General features: G+C 58.6%; 2 protein-coding genes and 1 long non-coding RNA gene across 6 annotated transcripts; 1 reads left to right on the top strand and 2 right to left on the bottom strand.

Annotated features, from left to right (window-relative positions):
• Positions 1-5: 5 nt before the first annotated feature.
• On the bottom strand, positions 6-10,482 carry LOC116798219. Its single transcript, XR_004360846.1, has 3 exons — positions 10,377-10,482; positions 7,076-7,077; positions 6-16 (listed from the first exon to the last, which is right to left on the bottom strand). It is a non-coding gene; the product is annotated as an uncharacterized LOC116798219 (long non-coding RNA).
• On the bottom strand, positions 3,741-5,892 carry TOMM6 (translocase of outer mitochondrial membrane 6). The gene is made up of 3 exons (XM_032710429.1): positions 5,749-5,892; positions 4,676-4,777; positions 3,741-4,046 (listed from the first exon to the last, which is right to left on the bottom strand). Exons 1-2 carry the CDS (start codon positions 5,886-5,888, stop codon positions 4,681-4,683), a joined length of 237 nt encoding a protein of 78 aa, XP_032566320.1. The 5' UTR covers positions 5,889-5,892; the 3' UTR covers positions 3,741-4,046; positions 4,676-4,680.
• LOC116798214 (proline-rich protein 2-like) lies at positions 8,899-16,378 on the top strand. 4 transcript variants are annotated; one of them, XM_032710420.1, is made up of 15 exons: positions 8,899-8,930; positions 9,092-9,296; positions 10,817-10,936; positions 11,192-11,311; positions 12,327-12,491; positions 12,580-12,732; positions 12,926-13,005; positions 13,210-13,346; positions 13,439-13,578; positions 13,674-13,793; positions 14,057-14,173; positions 14,360-14,482; positions 14,730-14,888; positions 15,438-15,545; positions 15,844-16,378. In XM_032710420.1, exons 3-15 carry the CDS (start codon positions 10,895-10,897, stop codon positions 16,024-16,026), a joined length of 1,647 nt encoding a protein of 548 aa, XP_032566311.1. In that variant the 5' UTR covers positions 8,899-8,930; positions 9,092-9,296; positions 10,817-10,894; the 3' UTR covers positions 16,027-16,378. The 4 variants fall into 4 exon arrangements, with proteins under 4 accessions (XP_032566311.1, XP_032566310.1, XP_032566308.1 ...); XM_032710419.1 differs by having other exon boundaries at positions 14,360-14,572; XM_032710417.1 differs by having other exon boundaries at positions 14,360-14,620.

Genomic DNA, 16,378 nt, shown 5'->3' with positions numbered 1-16,378 from the left:
CCCACTGCTCTTCCCACTGCCACTCCTGGGACTTTTACCCCCCCTGTCCTTGGGCAAGTTGAGCACAGCAAGAAGAAATTTGGGTTGTGCCAGAGCTCAGCATCACACGAGGGCTCCTCTGCCCTTCAAGTTTCCCATTTCCTCTGCTCTGACCAACATGCTGCTTTTTGAGCCTAAAAGAATGTCTTTTTGACAATTCAGTGTCATTCTGAGATCAGATACTCTTTATTTTTTTGGGGACAGTTTGCAACAGTCCTGATGGAAAAGGTATAGTTTTGGTTCTCTAAATGTAGCAAGGGCTGGAAGGATTTATGAATGTCTTTGTGTTTACTGGGTGGGGGATTTTTGGTGCTGCCAGTAAATGAAATCAGTAATGATGCAAAAAATGTAAAATATGCCAAATTGAGATCCAATAGCAACAAATGAGACTGCAGGGGAAGCTGAGTTGGGCTCAGCCAGGGAGAAGTTGACATTCCTGAAGGAATCAGAAGTGCTTGTGATTGTCAGACACGTGATGGATTCGTTCTGGAGCAGAATATATTCTGTGAGGCAGAGAAAATTCAAATTAAAGGCAAAATAGTGCTTAGAAACACCTCATCTGAGGTGTTTTCCCCATCCTTGTGTCCTTCCAGGCCTCCCTGCCCTTTAAGGGGATTATATGTGGTTTGCTCTGCTCCCAACTGGCCCTTGGGTTCCCTCCCTGCATCCCAAAGCCATGCTGGCCCTTTTTTTGGATAAAAATCCCATAGAAAGGCAAACCCACTGCAGCTTGAGTTGCTCCTGCAGCGAGCCCAGGCTCTGTGCCATCAGTGCTCATCTTTTGACTGAGTGTTTGGCATTAATCTTGGAATTCAGGTGGAATTGCAGCTGTTGGGGGGGGTCACAGGGAGCTGGGAGTGTTCCCACAGCCAGGGTTTGTAGGACTCGAGGTGACATCTCTAGTCATGAGTCTCCAAGGGGCATCAGCTGAGCTGGGGAGATCCTGCAGCCAGGAAAACGATTGCCCTGATAGGGAAGGAATGAAGTAAACTCAGATAAACCTGCCTTTTCCAACACTGTGAGGTTTCTGGAATATTTAGCTTTTCTTTGGAAGCGACAGTGTATGGCACTTTTGATGCTGGTTGGTTTATAGTTGGCTCCTGCAGGCTTGAGACAGGCAGAGCCCAAGGCTCCCTCCATGTGGGCACTGTTTTAGAGTGTCCTGTTTGCCAGGAAGTCTCATGGAAGTCATTCCCTCCATCAGGAAGGTGAAAATACTGCTTGGAATTCCAGGGAAGCCACTGAGGTGTGTCTGACAAGGGGCAGCCTCCAAAGCAGATCTGTCCCTGCTTAACCATGTGGCTTCCAATTTTACCCCTGCCCTGATGCAGATTTGGAATTAATTCCAGTTTTAGGCTCTGTTAGAATTAATTATTAGAATTAATACCAGTTTTACAGGTAGATGAGGTGACTCAGCTCCTGTGAGGAGTTCAGCAGTCACAGCTGGGAGTGCAAACCAAGAGTCTGCAACACAGACCCCTTTGTTTTGGTCCAACTGGGAGTAAATCTGTTGTTCCACGTGCTGGGATTCCTGTCCTGGGGATCCACTCTGGCAGCAGGAGCCCTTTGCCTTGGGAGATGCTCGGAGCAAGTGGGAGGTTTGTGGCACCTCCCAGGTTGTTGTGTGAGGAGCAGGAAGTCAGGCTTGGGAGGTGCAGCCTTTGGGAGGGAACTGTTTCCAGCATGTCCTTATCCCATCCAACCTGTGACTAAATGGGATTTCCTTAATTCTGTGTTTTTAAGAGTGAAAAATCTTCATGTATCCATGGCCAGGTGTCATCCAGCATCTGCTGTAGCAGTTGGAAGCCACTTTACTGTAGGTAACTTTTTTCCACTAGCAAGTTGGTTACATAAATTTGCCTTTATTATCCCTTTTCCTGCCTGTATTCCCAAGTTAAACTATGCATTCCACAAAAAAACAGTTTCTCTGCAAAGCACTGAAAAAAGCTTCTAATTTTTTACCCCCAAACAAGTCTCTGGTTCAGGTTCCTGGCAGGGGGCTGTTGGCAGAGGCTGGGCAGGAGTTCTCCCTCTGTATGGAATCCCCTGGCAGCCCTTGTGAAAACAGGAGGGAAGTGCTTGTTTGGGTGATGAGCCAAACTGGAGCTTGGGTGGATTCCCTGGATTTTTCAGTGGATTTAAGTCAGAACAGCCTCATGTTTCTGCTCCAGCTCCATTCCTGACATCACTAATGAGTTGAGCTGACTTGTGCCAGGCTGGGAGTGTCCTCCTCAAGGACACTGCCAGGCAGCAGCAAGTGAGAGAGAATCCAGTTAATCAATTAATTAAGGGCTAAAAGGATGGTGAAGGCTCTAGAGAGGAAGCCATGGGAGGGGTGGCTGAGGGCACTGACTGGGCTTGTTCAGCCACGAGACTGAGGGGAGACTTCAGGGGGCTGCAGGTTCCTCACGAGTCCAGCTCTGATCTCTGCTCTGGGGGAGCAGTGACAGGACCCAGGGAGCGGCTGGAGCTGTGCCAGGGAGGGTCAGGTTGGATCTCAGGAAAAGGTTCTTCCCCCAGAGGGTGATTGGGCACTGACCAGGCTCCCCAGGGCAGTGGGCACAGCCCCAAGGCTGCCAGAGCTCCAGGAGGGTTTGGGCAATGCCCTGGGAGACAGGGTGGGATTGTTGGGGTGTCTGTGCAGGGTCAGGGGTTGGACTGGATGGTCCTTGTGAGTCCCTTCCAGCTCAGGATATTCCATGGTTCCTGACTGTTCCTGGCAGTCTGTCCAGCTGCCTCCTGATCCCCATCAGCTTTTCTTCCAGTCAGGTTTGTTCCCAACATCCCCAAGTCACCCCTGGCAGCCTCCATGGGCACGGCCTGGCCCCTGCCTGACCCCAGGCTGGGGGGGATTAGTGTGAGTAAATCAAAACTGAGATTAACTATAAAGGGACTGAAATGTTCTAATTAATCCCCTTTTCCTGCAGAAACTGTTTCTGCATAACTTGGATTATCCCGACTTCAAAAGAATTTAGTTTCTTTACAGGATGTCCAAACACCAGCTTTGAAAACAGCATTTTTAAGGATTTTTATGGGGAGTGGAGTGAGAGGGGTTTTTCTGGGGGGGGGGGAAGCAGGTGAGGGGCAGTTCTGTCCTCCAGACGTGGGAACAGCTGCTCCAGGAGAATGTCCTGAACTAAAACCCTGTGAAACTGTCCAAAGAATGTGAAGCCATGCTGCAACCACTGCCACGGCTCTCAGGGCTGGGAGCTCCTCCTGCTCCTCCACAGCACCTTCCAGGAGCTGGTGGGTCCCCTGTGAGTAAATCCCAGGAGCTGGTGTGTCCCCTGTGAGTAAATCCCAGCTCCCAGTGGTGCTTCCCTCGTCCCCCGGCCGCTGGACTGTTCCAGCCTCAGCCCAGGGCACCCCATGCTATGCAACACCAAATGGCTTCTCCTCCCACACACAGCCATCATTCCTCTCCATACCCCAGCTTTATCCCACAGGGACATTTCCCAGGAGCCCTGGTGGTTGGAGTTCCCCTCGGGCTCGTCCCAGTTTGGATTTTCCTTTGCAGGATCAGTGGATGGGTCCCGGCTGCAGCCCCGGGCTGGGCTCGGCCCTTTTGTCTCTCGGGTGTGAAATATAAATCATGTTTTTATGATTTTTTTGTAAATCTTTACTCTTTTTACACCTTGTTTTTTGTAAGCTGAAGTTTCTTATTAAAAGAAAAAAAAAGAAGAAGAAATTCCAGTGGGCCATGTCGTTATTCCATAGACTTTAATAAACATCTGGGGGGGGGTACAGAAGGAAATTCCACAACCATCCTTGAGAAAACCATTCTTGTTGTGCCTTGAGGAATGAACTGGAAATAAATTCTTCCTCTCAGCCTTAAATCTTTCCCCCTTGTCACTGCCTGGAGCAGGACAGGAGGGACTGGGAGCAGCAGCTCTGCAGGGGAGGAGAACAACGACGTCCTTCCAGGATTGCAGCGAACCCGTCGCGGCCCAACACGGCTCCGGTCCTGCTGGGAGGGCGAGCTCTGCTCCCTGCAGCTCCAGGAATTCCTGGGACAGGGATTCAGCAGCATTAGTGGAGGTGGGTTCTGGCATGTGGCAGCTTAGTAACAGCTTTACAACCCTGTGTGAAGGCTGGGTCGTGTGGGCTTTGGTGCTCCTGGGGCCTGGGGTGGGCTCAGGGGTTGGTCCCGCTGGTCACTCCTGATCTGTGTCACCTCACACGGGGACAGCCCCGTCCTGGGGGGTGTCAGGACACATCTGGGGGGTTTGTTCAGCCTCGAGATTGAGGGGAGACCTCAGGGGGCTGCAGGTTCCTCCTGAGTGGCAGCTCTGATCTCTGCTCCCTGTGAGCAGTGACAGGACCCAGGGAATGGCTGGAGCTGTGTCAGGGCAGGGTCAGGTTGGATCTCAGGCAAAGGTTCTTCCCCCAGAGGCTGGTTGGGCACTGCCCAGGCTCCCCAGGGCAGTGGGCACAGCCCCAAGGCTGCCAGAGCTCCAGGAGGGTTTGGACAACGCTCTGAGGGATAAGGTGGGATTGCTGGGGTGTCCTGTGAGGGCCAGGAGTTGGACTGGATGATCCCTGCAGTTCCTTCCAACTCGGGGCATTCCATGATTCCAAGCACAGCTGTTCCCACCTTCCCAGATCCCGCCCAGTCCCCCTCAGCCCCTGCACTCACCGGCTCTACGGGACGGGCTGCGGGGCCATCAGGTCGATGTCCGTCAGGTTCCGGGCGACCCAGACCCCGGCAGCAAACAGCCCCAGGTTCACCAGCAGGTTCCTGCAATCCCAGAGTCATTTCAGTTGGAAAATCCCTCCAGGACCATCGAGTCCAGCCTGTGCCCGATGCCCACCTTGTCCCCCAGCCCAGAGCACTGAGTGCCACGTCCAGTCCTCCCCTGCACTCCAGCTTTTATATTGGTTTATGTTACTGAAAAAGCAAGTTTACATAACTTCTAGTGCAGAAACATCTGGTTTCCTTCTCCCCTTGGGTTCCACCCAAAGCCTAGCCAGGGCTCAAGGGGGAAAACCAAGGGAGTCAACCTTGGCCATTCATCTCCTGCCAAACAAGGCCAGGCATCTGATTCCATGGCCTTGACCGGCCTCTAAATATGGAAAGATAAATAAATTCTTTCACTAATGATCAGTTCGTTAACGAGCAGATACAGATAAAACTAACGTTTGTTGGAAGGTTCATCAAGAGGTCAGCTTTGGCTCAGGGCCTGTTGTTCAGGCCTCAGAACTTCACTCTTTCCATGGAGAAATTCCTCCTGATGTCCAACCTGACCCTCCCCTGGCACAGCTGGAGGCCGTTCCCTCTCCTCCTGTCCCTTGTTCCCCGGGAGCAGAGCCCGACCCCCCCCGGCTCCCCCCTCCTGTCAGGGGGTTGCAGAGCCAGAAGGTCCCCCCTGAGCCTCCTTTTCTCCAGGCTGAGCCCCCCCAGCTCCCTCAGTTCTCCTGCTGCTCCAGCCCCTTCCCAGCTCCCTTCCCTTCCCTGGACACGCTCCAGCCCCTCCATGTCCCTCCTGAACTGAGTGACCAGCACTGGACACAGGATTTGAGGTTCCAGCAGCGCCAGCACAGGGGGACAATCCCTGCCCTGCCCCTGCTGGACACGGCACAGAACCGCGGGCTCCCGATCCCAGTCCCGATCCTGATCCCGATCCCGGTGTCAGTCCCGGACGCGATCTATGTTCCGGTCCCGCTCCCGGACTTGATCCCACCCCATCCCCGCTCCCGGTGCCCCCGCACCTGCGGAAGTCGTTCCGGTCGGTGGCGAAGCGGAACGCGCTGCGGAGCCACGCGCGGAGCCCCCTCGGCGGGGCCGCCACGGCCGCCGGCCCCGAGCCCGGCGTTCCCGGTCCCGAGCCCGGTCCCGCCGCCGCCGCCATTGCTGCCCCTGCGCGCGCCGGGCGACGGCGTCACCGGCGCCGCGTGACGTCACGGCCGCCCCGTTACGTCACTGCCGGCGCTCGGCGCCACGTGGAGCGGGACCGGGATCGGGATCGGGATCGGGATCGGGATCGGGATCGGGATCGGGATCGGGATCAACGTGGGGCTTCCCGGCACCCCTCGGGTCCGGGTGGGGCTCGGCAACCCCCGCTGCGCAGCCGGGCAGCCCCCGAGCTGAGCCGCACAGGGAGCGAGTGGGATTCCCGGCAGCAGTCGGGGTTTCCTGGGAACGTTCAGGGTTCCCCCCGGGAGCAGTCGGGGGTTCCTAGGAACGTTCAGGGTTCCCCCCGGGAGCAGTCGGGGTCCCCGGGAAGAGCTGGGGCTCTTCTGGGAGCACTTGGGAGCCCCTGGGAGCAGAGAGGGTTCCCTGGAGCAGTCGGGGTTTCCTAGGAACATTCAGGGTCCCCACCAGGAGCAGGTGGGGGTCCTGGGAGCAGTCAAGGTTCCCAGGAACAATCAGGATCCCTGGAGCAGTCGGGGTTTCTTAGGAACACCCTGCACCGCTGCTGACCTGGGCACTCATCACCTCTCCAGCTGCTCAGGTCATAATTGTGGGCCCCCCACCTCCATTTCCATACTCTTGGATTACGTGGTTCCACAGACAATCCCGGATGGAGCCGGGGTCACCGTGACGGCTGGTTACAGCAGGACAGGCCAGGAGAACTGGGAGAACTGGGAGCAGAGCCAGGGCGTTTGCTGGGCAAACTAGGAGCAGATGAACACACTGAGATGGAGCCTTGACTTCCACTGTCCCCTGTGTTCTGCTCCCAAGCTCCTGTGCCTGGGAAGTGGGGGACAGACCTGCCGAGAGAGCCTGGCCCAGGCAGAGGGTCAGGGCTGAGCCCCAAACCCAGTAGCTGCACATTTCTGGGGTGTTCTGTGTGTCATTTTTATACTTCTTTTCTGTTACTTAAGCCCATTCTTAAATGTAACCTTTACAGTGACTGGTCCATAGGTTATGGATCTTTATTCCGAAACAATCCCTGGTCAGTTCCACTGAGCTCTCTTGGTTGGAATCCGTGACACTCAAATCAGGAAGGGAAGGGTAAGGGGGTTTCCAAGCAGCATAAGTGGTCCAGTAACTTCTTGGTGGGGTTTCTGTGGTTGCACAGTTCCAACACAACACTCCTAACAACCCTACACGTGGTGCTTTGCCATCTTCCACCTTTTAATCGCAGCTACTTCTTCCATATGATCAAACCTCAGTTATTTTATCAGACTGTTTGCAACAGTCCTGCCACACTGTCCGTCCACATTTGTCCCTGCTGCCGCATCCCCTTCCCAAATCCCAGCGAGCTAATTGATCCACCCAGCTAGTTAATTGATTTAGGGCTATTAGGGGCTCTCATTAAGGGGCCAGCTGGAGAGCTGTGTGTTATCTGCCCGGTGGGAGCAGCCTTGGGAAGCAGCCAGCTCCGATGGGCCAAGGGCTGCCCCGGCCCCACAGCCGGCGCGGCTCGTCTGGATTCTTGGAAGGGTTTTACTCCCCCTCACACTTCGGGTTTTCCCTTTCATCCCCTCCTTCGCTGACATTTGGGATCAGCGAGCTCAGCCGGAGCCTCCCTTCCCCGCCCTTATCTCCTCCCCTGTTCCTGCCTGCAAGGTCAAGGCACCGTCTTCACCTCCGTGCGGATGCAGGAGTTTGCATTGCTGGGCGGACCAGTTCAGACCAGTTTGTTATCAGAGCGTCCCCAGACCTCCCCAGCCAGACCTCCCGCTTCTGCCGCGGGTGTTCTCGGGGCAGGGGAAGGTGATAAATGACCGGGGGCTGGGCGGGATGTCTGTACCTGGTACCAACACATCTGCCCGCTGCTAACGAGGTCCGGGGGCGTCACTGCCAGCCAGGAATGCAGGGAGATAAGGGGGAGGGGAGGCTGGAGGCGCCCGGCAGAGGCGTCCAGTGCCCGGCTGGCGCAGGAGGTGGTGAGCTGGATGGGCAGAGAGTTTGGGAGACCCTCTGAGCCTCGTCCCCAGGGCTGCTGAGGAGCGGTAATGCTGCAAGTGGGGCCCAAACCCGGCTGCAGCGGCAGGAGGTGATCGGGACGCGTTGGGAAGTGACGGACACGTTGGAAGGTGATCGGGACACGCTGGGAAGTGACGGACACGTTGGAAGGTGATCGGGACACGCTGGGAAGTGACGCATACGGGCAGTTCCAGCAGCCCCCGGCCCGTCCGCGTGCCGGGGCCGCTCCGCCCGCATGGCAGCAAAGGTGGGTGCGATGGGAGGGTCCCGTCCTGCCGGGGCTCTCTGGACCCTCTCAGCCTTCTCCCTTCCCCTCCTCGACCCTGCAGGCTCTGCTGCAACCCTGCTCCCCCAAATATCCCGGCACAAGGCTTGGAGCATCCCGGGGGGTGTGTGGTTGATCCAGGTGATGCTGGACGGTGGCAGGCGCTGGAGGAAGGGGGGGTGTGGGGGGGTTACAGGGTGTGCAGGGAACACTACTCGCTGGGATTTGGGATTTGGGTGTGGGGGGTTGCAGGGTGTGCAGGGAACCTCCTTGCACAGATGTTCCATGCCCTGGAGGTACAGGATCCGCTCCTGCATGGATGCTCCATGCCCTGGGGGTGCAGGGACGCCCTTTGTGTACCCTGGGGGTGCAGGACCCGCGTTTCAGGGTTGCTCTGCAGAGGTGGGGTCGGGGCAGACCCAGGGGCTGATGGGGTGCCGGTCGAGGGTCTTTCGTCCCACTCCGCTTTGAGGCCGGTTTGCTGATGGACCAGAGATTCCCGGAGGATTTTGGCTGTCCCTGGGGATCAGGGAAGCGGCGCTGCCCGGGGTCTGTGCACCCTCGGTAAAGGAGTGTTTGCTCTCGGAGGCAGAATCAGTGCCGGGAGCGGGATGGGAAGAGGAGGGAAAACTCGCAGGGGGAGGGACAGGAGCGCTCCGGGAGAGCTCCTCAGGGAGTGGGATCGGTTCCGCCGGATATTGGAGTGGAACCAGAGGCTGGAGGAGAGCCGGCGTCCCCAGGGAGAGGAGCGGGGTGTGGGACTGCAGGACCGGGGCGTAGGGGTGCAGGATCGGGGCGTAGGGGTGCAGGACCGGGGAGTAGGGGTGCAGGATTGGGGCGTAGGGGTGCAGGACCGGGGCGTAGGGGTGCAGGACTGGGGCGTAGGGGTGCAGGACTGGGGCGTAGAGGTGCAGGACTGGGGCGTAGAGGTGCAGGACTGGGGCGTAGGGGTGCAGGACTGGGGCGTAGGGGTGCAGGACTGGGGTGCAGAGCTGCAGGTCGGGAGTGCATAGGTGCAGGGCTGGGGTGCAGGATTGGGATTCAGGGATACAGGGCGCTCCAACCCACCCTCCTCCGTACTTCAGTGTTGCTTTGCAGGACCCGAGACTGCTGTGCCAGGTAGGGACAAAATTTAGGGACAAAAGCGTGTTTTTTGTGTTTCCCTCCGGCCCTGCCCCGGGGTGGTCCCTGCCGACGGTGCCCGGGGCGAGGGTGGCTCTGCAGCTCAATGCCCACCGGGGTTTGGGCGGTTTGGGGTTGGAGCATCCCTCGATCTCTGACCCCCCCAGCCTGGCGGGGAGGGAGCCACAAAGGCTGCCCTGGGGAGCCTCCCTCGTCCCTGTGGAGAGCCCAGATTGCCCCGTGGGAGCAGGGATGGAACCTGGAGCGGGGCTGGCACCCCACTGCGATGCCAGGCTGGCGGGGGGGGGGCTCGTCCAAGTCCCGTGCCCCGACACTGGGCTGGGATCCCGTGGGACAACACGGGGTGGTGCCGCGGGTGCTGTGACCCGTGGGGTTGGCACAGGGCGATGAAAGGTGGCTGGGAGCGAGCAGAGCCTCGGGCAGGCAGAGGGGTGCCAAGGCACTGCAGGTCCGTGTCCCTGCTGGCACAGGGAGCTGTCCGGGTGGCTCTGGGTGCCCCTGGTCCTCGCTGTGGTGAGGGTGGCTCTGGAGGTGTCCCAGCGCTCCGGGAGCACCGCGGGTGCCTGTTAATCCCTTTGAATGCATGCCCGGAATAAAGGCAAGTACAACAGACATTCAAACACTACCAAAAAAAAAAAATCTTTTATTGCAGTGAGAAAAAAAAAACAACTACTAGCAAAGAGAATCAAAAGCTGAAAAAGAATACAAAAAAACTGCTTTATCGGTTGGCATTCATACAATACTACAAACAGCTTTTATTACAGTATTGACTAGTAAAAAGGGAATTAAAGGGATACAAAAGAGGATATAAAACTTTTGGTTTCTCTCAATAAACTGTGCTTACCCACACAGACAGGCCAGGGCTGCCAGGATCTGCAGCAGCTGGTTGGTGCCCGTGCTTAGCGGGCGTCCCCGTGGAGCAGCACAGTCTCCATGGCAGGATGAGGATCACTCACACCCCAGCGGTCCTGACACCCCATTTTATCAGCTCTGCATTACACCACGTAGGGCCAGTACGTAGTGTCAGGTGGCAGCCAAACCCCGCCTGTTTATCACCTGATAGCAACAGTCTGTGCATACCCTGCTGTAGGGCAAGGGGCCAGCGACCCCTGCCCACAGAATCTTCCTCTCACCATCATCTTTCTCACCCCTGTGTACGACCTCTACCACTCTGTTTCAAGAGTGTTTGTGTCCATCTTGCAGTAAGGAGCCAAGCCAAGGAGGAACTCAGCTCTGATAATGGGGGACATCCAGTTAACTTGCTAAAGACAAAATGGACCTCACAGCTAACCCGTGCAATAAAGTAACATTGTACGATACTCCGGCTGGTTTCACATCCTGATGGAATTACTTTCTCCCCCTCTGTGCTCCATTGATCATCGAAATCGAAAGTACCCCCCGTACAGGGTGGCACCCGGGTGGCAGTGTCCCCGAGCCGGCAGTGACGTCCTGTGGGACGTGCTCACCCTGTGCTCACCCTCGCCTCTCCCTTCCAGCGGATCCCACACCCCCGAGGGCCCCTCTCCACCCCTCTCCCTCTCCTGGGACAGGGGCCAGGACGTCCTTCGGGCAGGATGTTCCCCCCGCCGGGCTGCAGGAGGGGCTTCCCCAGGGAGGTAGGTGGGTCTGGGCGCTCCGGGAGCTGCCAGGGCGGGTGGGAGCGGAGGAGCTTTGGGGGGCGAGGGTGGGCACCTGCTGCTCCATCCCTCGGGGAGCCTGGGGAACATCGCTGCGGTTTGGGGAAAAACTGGGAATAATCTGGGCCCTCGGCCAGCAGAGGAGGCGGGTGGGCTCCTGCCTCCCCACCCCTGCTCAGCAGCCGGCCGGGGCAGGGGTGCAGGGGGGGTCTCACCACTCTCTTCTCTCCACAGCCCCACCCGTGGGGGGACGGAGCAGGAGCAGGGCCGTGCCCCCCTCACGGCCCCGAGGACGCCTGGGATGAGCCGCCCTGGAAGCACCGGCGCAGGAGGGGCCGGGGAGGATGGTTCCGGGTAAGGGGCTGGGGGATGTGCCGTGGGCAGAGTGGGACCCTCAGCCAGAGTTCCTCGGGGACACCCTCCCCTGGAGCCCCCAGGCACAGAGGAGTCTGGACACATGTGGATCCAGCCCCGGACTTGGTCAGAAGTTTGTGCCTGAAGGATTATACGGGTGTAATGGAGGCTTCACACGACTTCCCTCCTGCAGGGTTAAGAATGGCAAAACAAATACATTTACATAGGTAAAATAAATTATTTATTTCCATTGGTGGTAATGATTAGACTGAAGGGCCTTAATCATGTTATAGATGGTTGTAACCATTGCTGTAGTGCACTGTTTATTCAATCAATGGTTTCAAAGTTAAATTAATAATTATTAAGTAGAGATTGATGTTACTCACCCAGACCAACACAAATCTCTTTGGCTCAGCCTTGGGGAGGGACCTTGAGGGGTGTCCCTGCTCCAGGGAGGAATCCACACGCACTCCTAGGAGGACTGTGCTGGAAATCCCACTGTTAGAAGGTGGGGTCGAGCTTTTATAGGATGAAACCACGGAGTGTCAGTGAGGCGTTGCTGGGGGAGCTCTGCCAGCTCAGCACAACTCCATTTATCCTTAAGTAAGTTATTGCTGCTCTCTGGTTCCTCTCAGGAAACATCTGTCCCCCACATCCCCTCCAGTGCCAGCTGCTCTCAGGACACGCTGGGTTTCACATCCTCGTGGTGTTTAATTTTGGGATATTTGAGCCAGGCTGCTCTGAGCTTTCCTGGACACCACCAGCAGCGTGACCCCCCCTCCTCCGCTGGTAACTCTGCAATTAGGTGAAATTTGACCTGTTTCACCCTAATTGTGTCCTGCTACAAGAAGGTGTTGTCGAGGTTCCCCTACAAATCCAGGGTAGCCAAAATCAGGGGCTCCCCTGGGAGCAGGAGGGGCAGAAAGAGCTGAGGGTCTCAGTGGGGAGGGGGAACAGCAGGAAAACCAGAACATCTCGGTGAGCTGCTGTCCTCACCTACAATTCCCCATTGCAGCCCAGCCCCAGGGACCCCAGACCCTTCCCTGGCCCTGATGGCATCCCTTGGAACGAGGAGGAGGACAGGATATGGGCACCCCATGACTATCCCCCAGCACCCCCCTGGGATGACAGAGAAGAAATCCGAGGACCTGTGGATGACTTTGGAGAGGGCTGGGACCCGGTGAGGGGCAGATGGGCTGAGGGGGTGGCAGCTTTGTGAGTGTCCCCAGTGTGCCATCATCCTCATGGGCAACCATTCCTTGTTGCAGCATCATCCCAGGGGTCCCAGACCCTTCCCTGGCCCTGATGGCATCCCTTGGAACGAGGAGGAGGAGTACAGGATATGGGCACCCCACGACTACCCCCCGCCCCCCTGGGATAGCAGAGGACCTGAGGAGGACTTCACACAGGACTGGTTCCCAGTGAGCTTGTGGGTTGGGGGGTGGTAGCAGCTGCAGGACCGAGGCTGGGGAGTGGGTAAAATGGGGCAGGGGCCACTCACTGCCCTGGTGACAAGGACAGGGTGTGGGGACGGGTTTCCCAGCTCAGCCTCCGCTCTGCTGTCGCAGGATTCCCTGTCCCATTCCCTGTCTAAACCCACCCCCTTTCCTACAGGAGTGGCAGCCTGGCCCCTGTCCTGAACCCCCCTTGGAGGAGGAGCAGCCCCCACCCTGGCACCCTGCTGGCCCACCAGGGTGGGTTCCATGCTCAGGGTGGGTGCCTTGCCCAGGGGGGTCCGTGTGGCTGTGGGGTGGCACGAAGGGGCACAGGGGGTGGGCACTGCGTGGGGGCACAGCCACGGGGTGACACTCCTGGCCCTGCTCAGCATAGAGGGGGTTTGCACTGGAGACCCCTTCCTAAAGTGCCCCCCGGCCCCGGGGCTGCCTTTGCTGCTGCAGGAGACGAGGGGGGTTCCATGGTGGGGGCCCCCCCTGGGACTGTGACCCCCCCAGGGGGAGACGAGGCCGACGCCTTCGCAGGAGCCACCGGGAGCTGACCCTGGTCCAGTGTTCGTGGGGTCCCAGACCCCCCAGAGGTTTGTGCTGCCCCCATTCCTGCTTCCTTGGTGCTCTCCAGCATCTCCCCGGGCAGAGCCAGGAGCCGCTGCCATTGTTTCCCGCTCTGCAGGGCACAAACCACCCTCCAGGGCCTCTCCTCCCCGCCCCAAGACGAGCCAGCCAGCAGCCAGGAAAGAGCTGCAGCCCCCTGATCCTCCCCAGCCACCCGTGTCCCCCCAGGGTCCTGTGGAGAGGCCGGAACAGAGCCAGGTTGTGGGGTTTTACCTGCCCCCCCCATCCCAGCTCCCAACAGTGACCCGAGGGGGCTCGGTCTGAGCCCTGTGTGGTGTCGTGGTTTCCCCCAGGACCTGCCAGAGGGGAGTGGGGAGGTCCCCAAGACCCCTGAGCCGGCCAGGACCCCTCCGAGGAGCCCGGCCACCGATCCCTGCGCTGTGGGGCTGGAGCAGGAGGCTCCAGGGACATCGGTAGGAGATTCCCCTGCTCCCGGGGCAGGCAGGGGGGCACCCCCAGGGCTCTTGGGCCACTGTAACGTCTCCCTCCTCTCTCTCATCCAGCCCTTTCACTCTCCACCTCGCTGTCTCCTTGCCAGGCATGGGAGTTTTTCCGAACTCTTCTCTGGGGCTGCAAAGCTCCGTGGTTTCCTTTGTGGTTCAGCACCCCGTGGGTCCTGTCCCACAGCTCCTCTCGGACAGATGTGTCCCAGCCTCATGCCACTGCCTGTCCCCAGGTTGAGCCAGGAGCTGAGCAGACATCTCTGGGCAGCCAGGACCAGGATCCCTGTGCTTTGGGAGCGGAGCCAATCCCACTGGAGGAGAACTCTGCCGGGGCAGGGGAGCACCTCGAGGTATGGGATTCCCAGGGAGCAGCACAGGGCTCCCCAGATCCTCCCCACCAGCAGCACGCTGCTTCCCCTATGGATAGTTTTTATTCCCACCCAAAAGCAGTGCCTGGGAGGAGGCACATTCCCCTTTCCAGACCCTTTTTGGCCCTCGCCGTGGGCTCTGCAGCACACCTGTAACTCCTTGCACAGGTAGAGCCGTGCAGTCCAGCTGTCCCCGAGGCTGGCACAGGTGATGGGTCACATCCCCACAGCCCAACAGCCCCTCTGGATCCCACTGAGAGGGAACAGCTGGCATCCAGCTGCTCTGCAGAGGTGGGTGCTGAGCTGAGCCCACGTTCCTGGGGAGAGCAGCATTTGCCAAGTGGAGCTGGAGAAGCCAAGGCAGAAGCTGCCCATGATGGGGTGGGTCTCAGCGCATGGGGCAGCTCTGTGGTGTGTCCCCCTCCCCAGGTGAGAGCCCCTCGAGGCCTCTGCTGCAGGTGGGGCTGTGCTGGCAGCACTGGCTGCCCCCTCCTGCACAGCCTCTGCCTTCGTCCCCCAGCCCCTCTCTCTCCCACAGCTTCTCGAGAGCCTTCAGCCACCTGAAAACTCTCAGGTCCCGCCAGGACCTGCAGCAGAAGCTGATGCAGAGCCCAGCCAGGCTTGTCCTGATCCCTGCACCTCACCAAGGACCTCACCGGAGCCCCAGCACTCTCCTGGCTCCAGTGAGACAAACCTGGTACGGGGTCTGGGTGCCCCCCTGGGTCCCCACATGGGGCTGGTCCCCTGGGCCTGGGGGCACTGCCACAGCAGGAGCAGTGGAGTGGGATCCCTCTGGAACCCCAGCAGGATTCTGGGCTGGGGTTAAAGAGCTGCTTTGTCTGGAGGCAGAGCCCGTATCGGCCCCTGATGCCAATAAATGGGAGAGGGCTGGAGAAAGGCCAACAAAATAACTGGAGTTATTTTGTGTGTGGGAGTGTGTGGAGCGTGAACAACCCCAGGACTGGAGCTTTAACAAAGCCAAGGAGAGCACTCCAGAGCAGCTTAATTTCTGCCTAATGGGGGACAGAAATCTACTGGAAGCTCTCCCTGCTGGGGCTGGGGCAGAGGGGGAGCAGGGACAGCTCTGGCACCCAATGGAAGGGGGGAAACCCTGGGGAGCCAAGGTCCCAGCAGGTCCCTCAGAGGGTGACCAGTCTCTGGCTAGTCAGTACTGGCAGCCCCAGTTTGGCCCAGTCCCTCTCCCTTACCAAAGTGTCTGATCTTTCCTTGCCTTTCCCACCCCCAGGCAGGGGATGGACAGCAGCAGCTCTGCTTCAGGCTCCCGACACCCTCCCCATCCCACCTGGATCTCCGCTCCGCCGCCGTCCTCGCCAGGAAGGAGGCCATCGAGCTGGTGAGTCCTGGGGGCTGAGGGGTGAGGGGCTCTGGGACCTGCTGCAGGGTGGGGGGGACTCAGCCCAGGACCTTCTGGAGCGATGCTGGGTGACAGGATGTGCACTCAGCATTTTGGGGGGCAGTGGGAATCCCCTCCTGGTGATGGTGATTGCAGGGGAAGCTGCTCGGAAGGGGTTTGCAGGGGCTCAGGTGCTGCCAGGAGGGTTGTGGACCAAAAAACGGGCATGGGGGGAAGGAATACCCCTCAGGGGAGCTGTGTGCTGCTGGTTTGGGGTGCTGACCCCGCGGCCCTGCAGTCGTACCAGCAGTTCAGCCTCAACATTGCGGTGGTGGCCACGATGCTGCTGCAGAAGGAGCCCTCCATGGAGGCACCCCTGGGGCTGGCACTCAGGGCCAACCTGCGCCAGGGCTGGATCCACCACCTACAGGAGCTGGAGAATTTCATCGACAGCTACGACTCAGCCACCCCCAGCCCCTGAGGAGACACCCCCTCCTCCAGCCGGGCTGGGAGGGATGGGGAGCCGTGCCAGGGCACTGCTGTGCTCAGGTGGTGCTGAGCCTGCAGGTCAGGGTGGCATGGACATGTTGGCAGTCCCACTTTATCTCTTGGAGAGGGAGGAAGGTGGAGGTGTGCTTAGTTTTAGCCCTGCCCAAACCTCTGTGTGCAGCCAAAGGAGGAGCTGGTGTTACTGGCTGGTGGTGGGAGGGAGGGAGAGCAGCAGCCCCTCTCCTCCATCCAGTCTCCTCGCTCCATTCCTGATTCCCCGGAATGTGCCCACAAACCCCGGGAGTTGTTCTTGGTTTAAAATCTAAAAATAAACCCTGTTCTTG

This window comes from Chiroxiphia lanceolata, chromosome 25 (genome assembly GCF_009829145.1).
Source record: "Chiroxiphia lanceolata isolate bChiLan1 chromosome 25, bChiLan1.pri, whole genome shotgun sequence".
Taxonomy (NCBI): Eukaryota; Metazoa; Chordata; class Aves; order Passeriformes; family Pipridae; genus Chiroxiphia; species Chiroxiphia lanceolata.
Note: the sequence above shows the minus strand (reverse complement) of the source record. Positions and strands in the feature narration are given on the sequence as shown.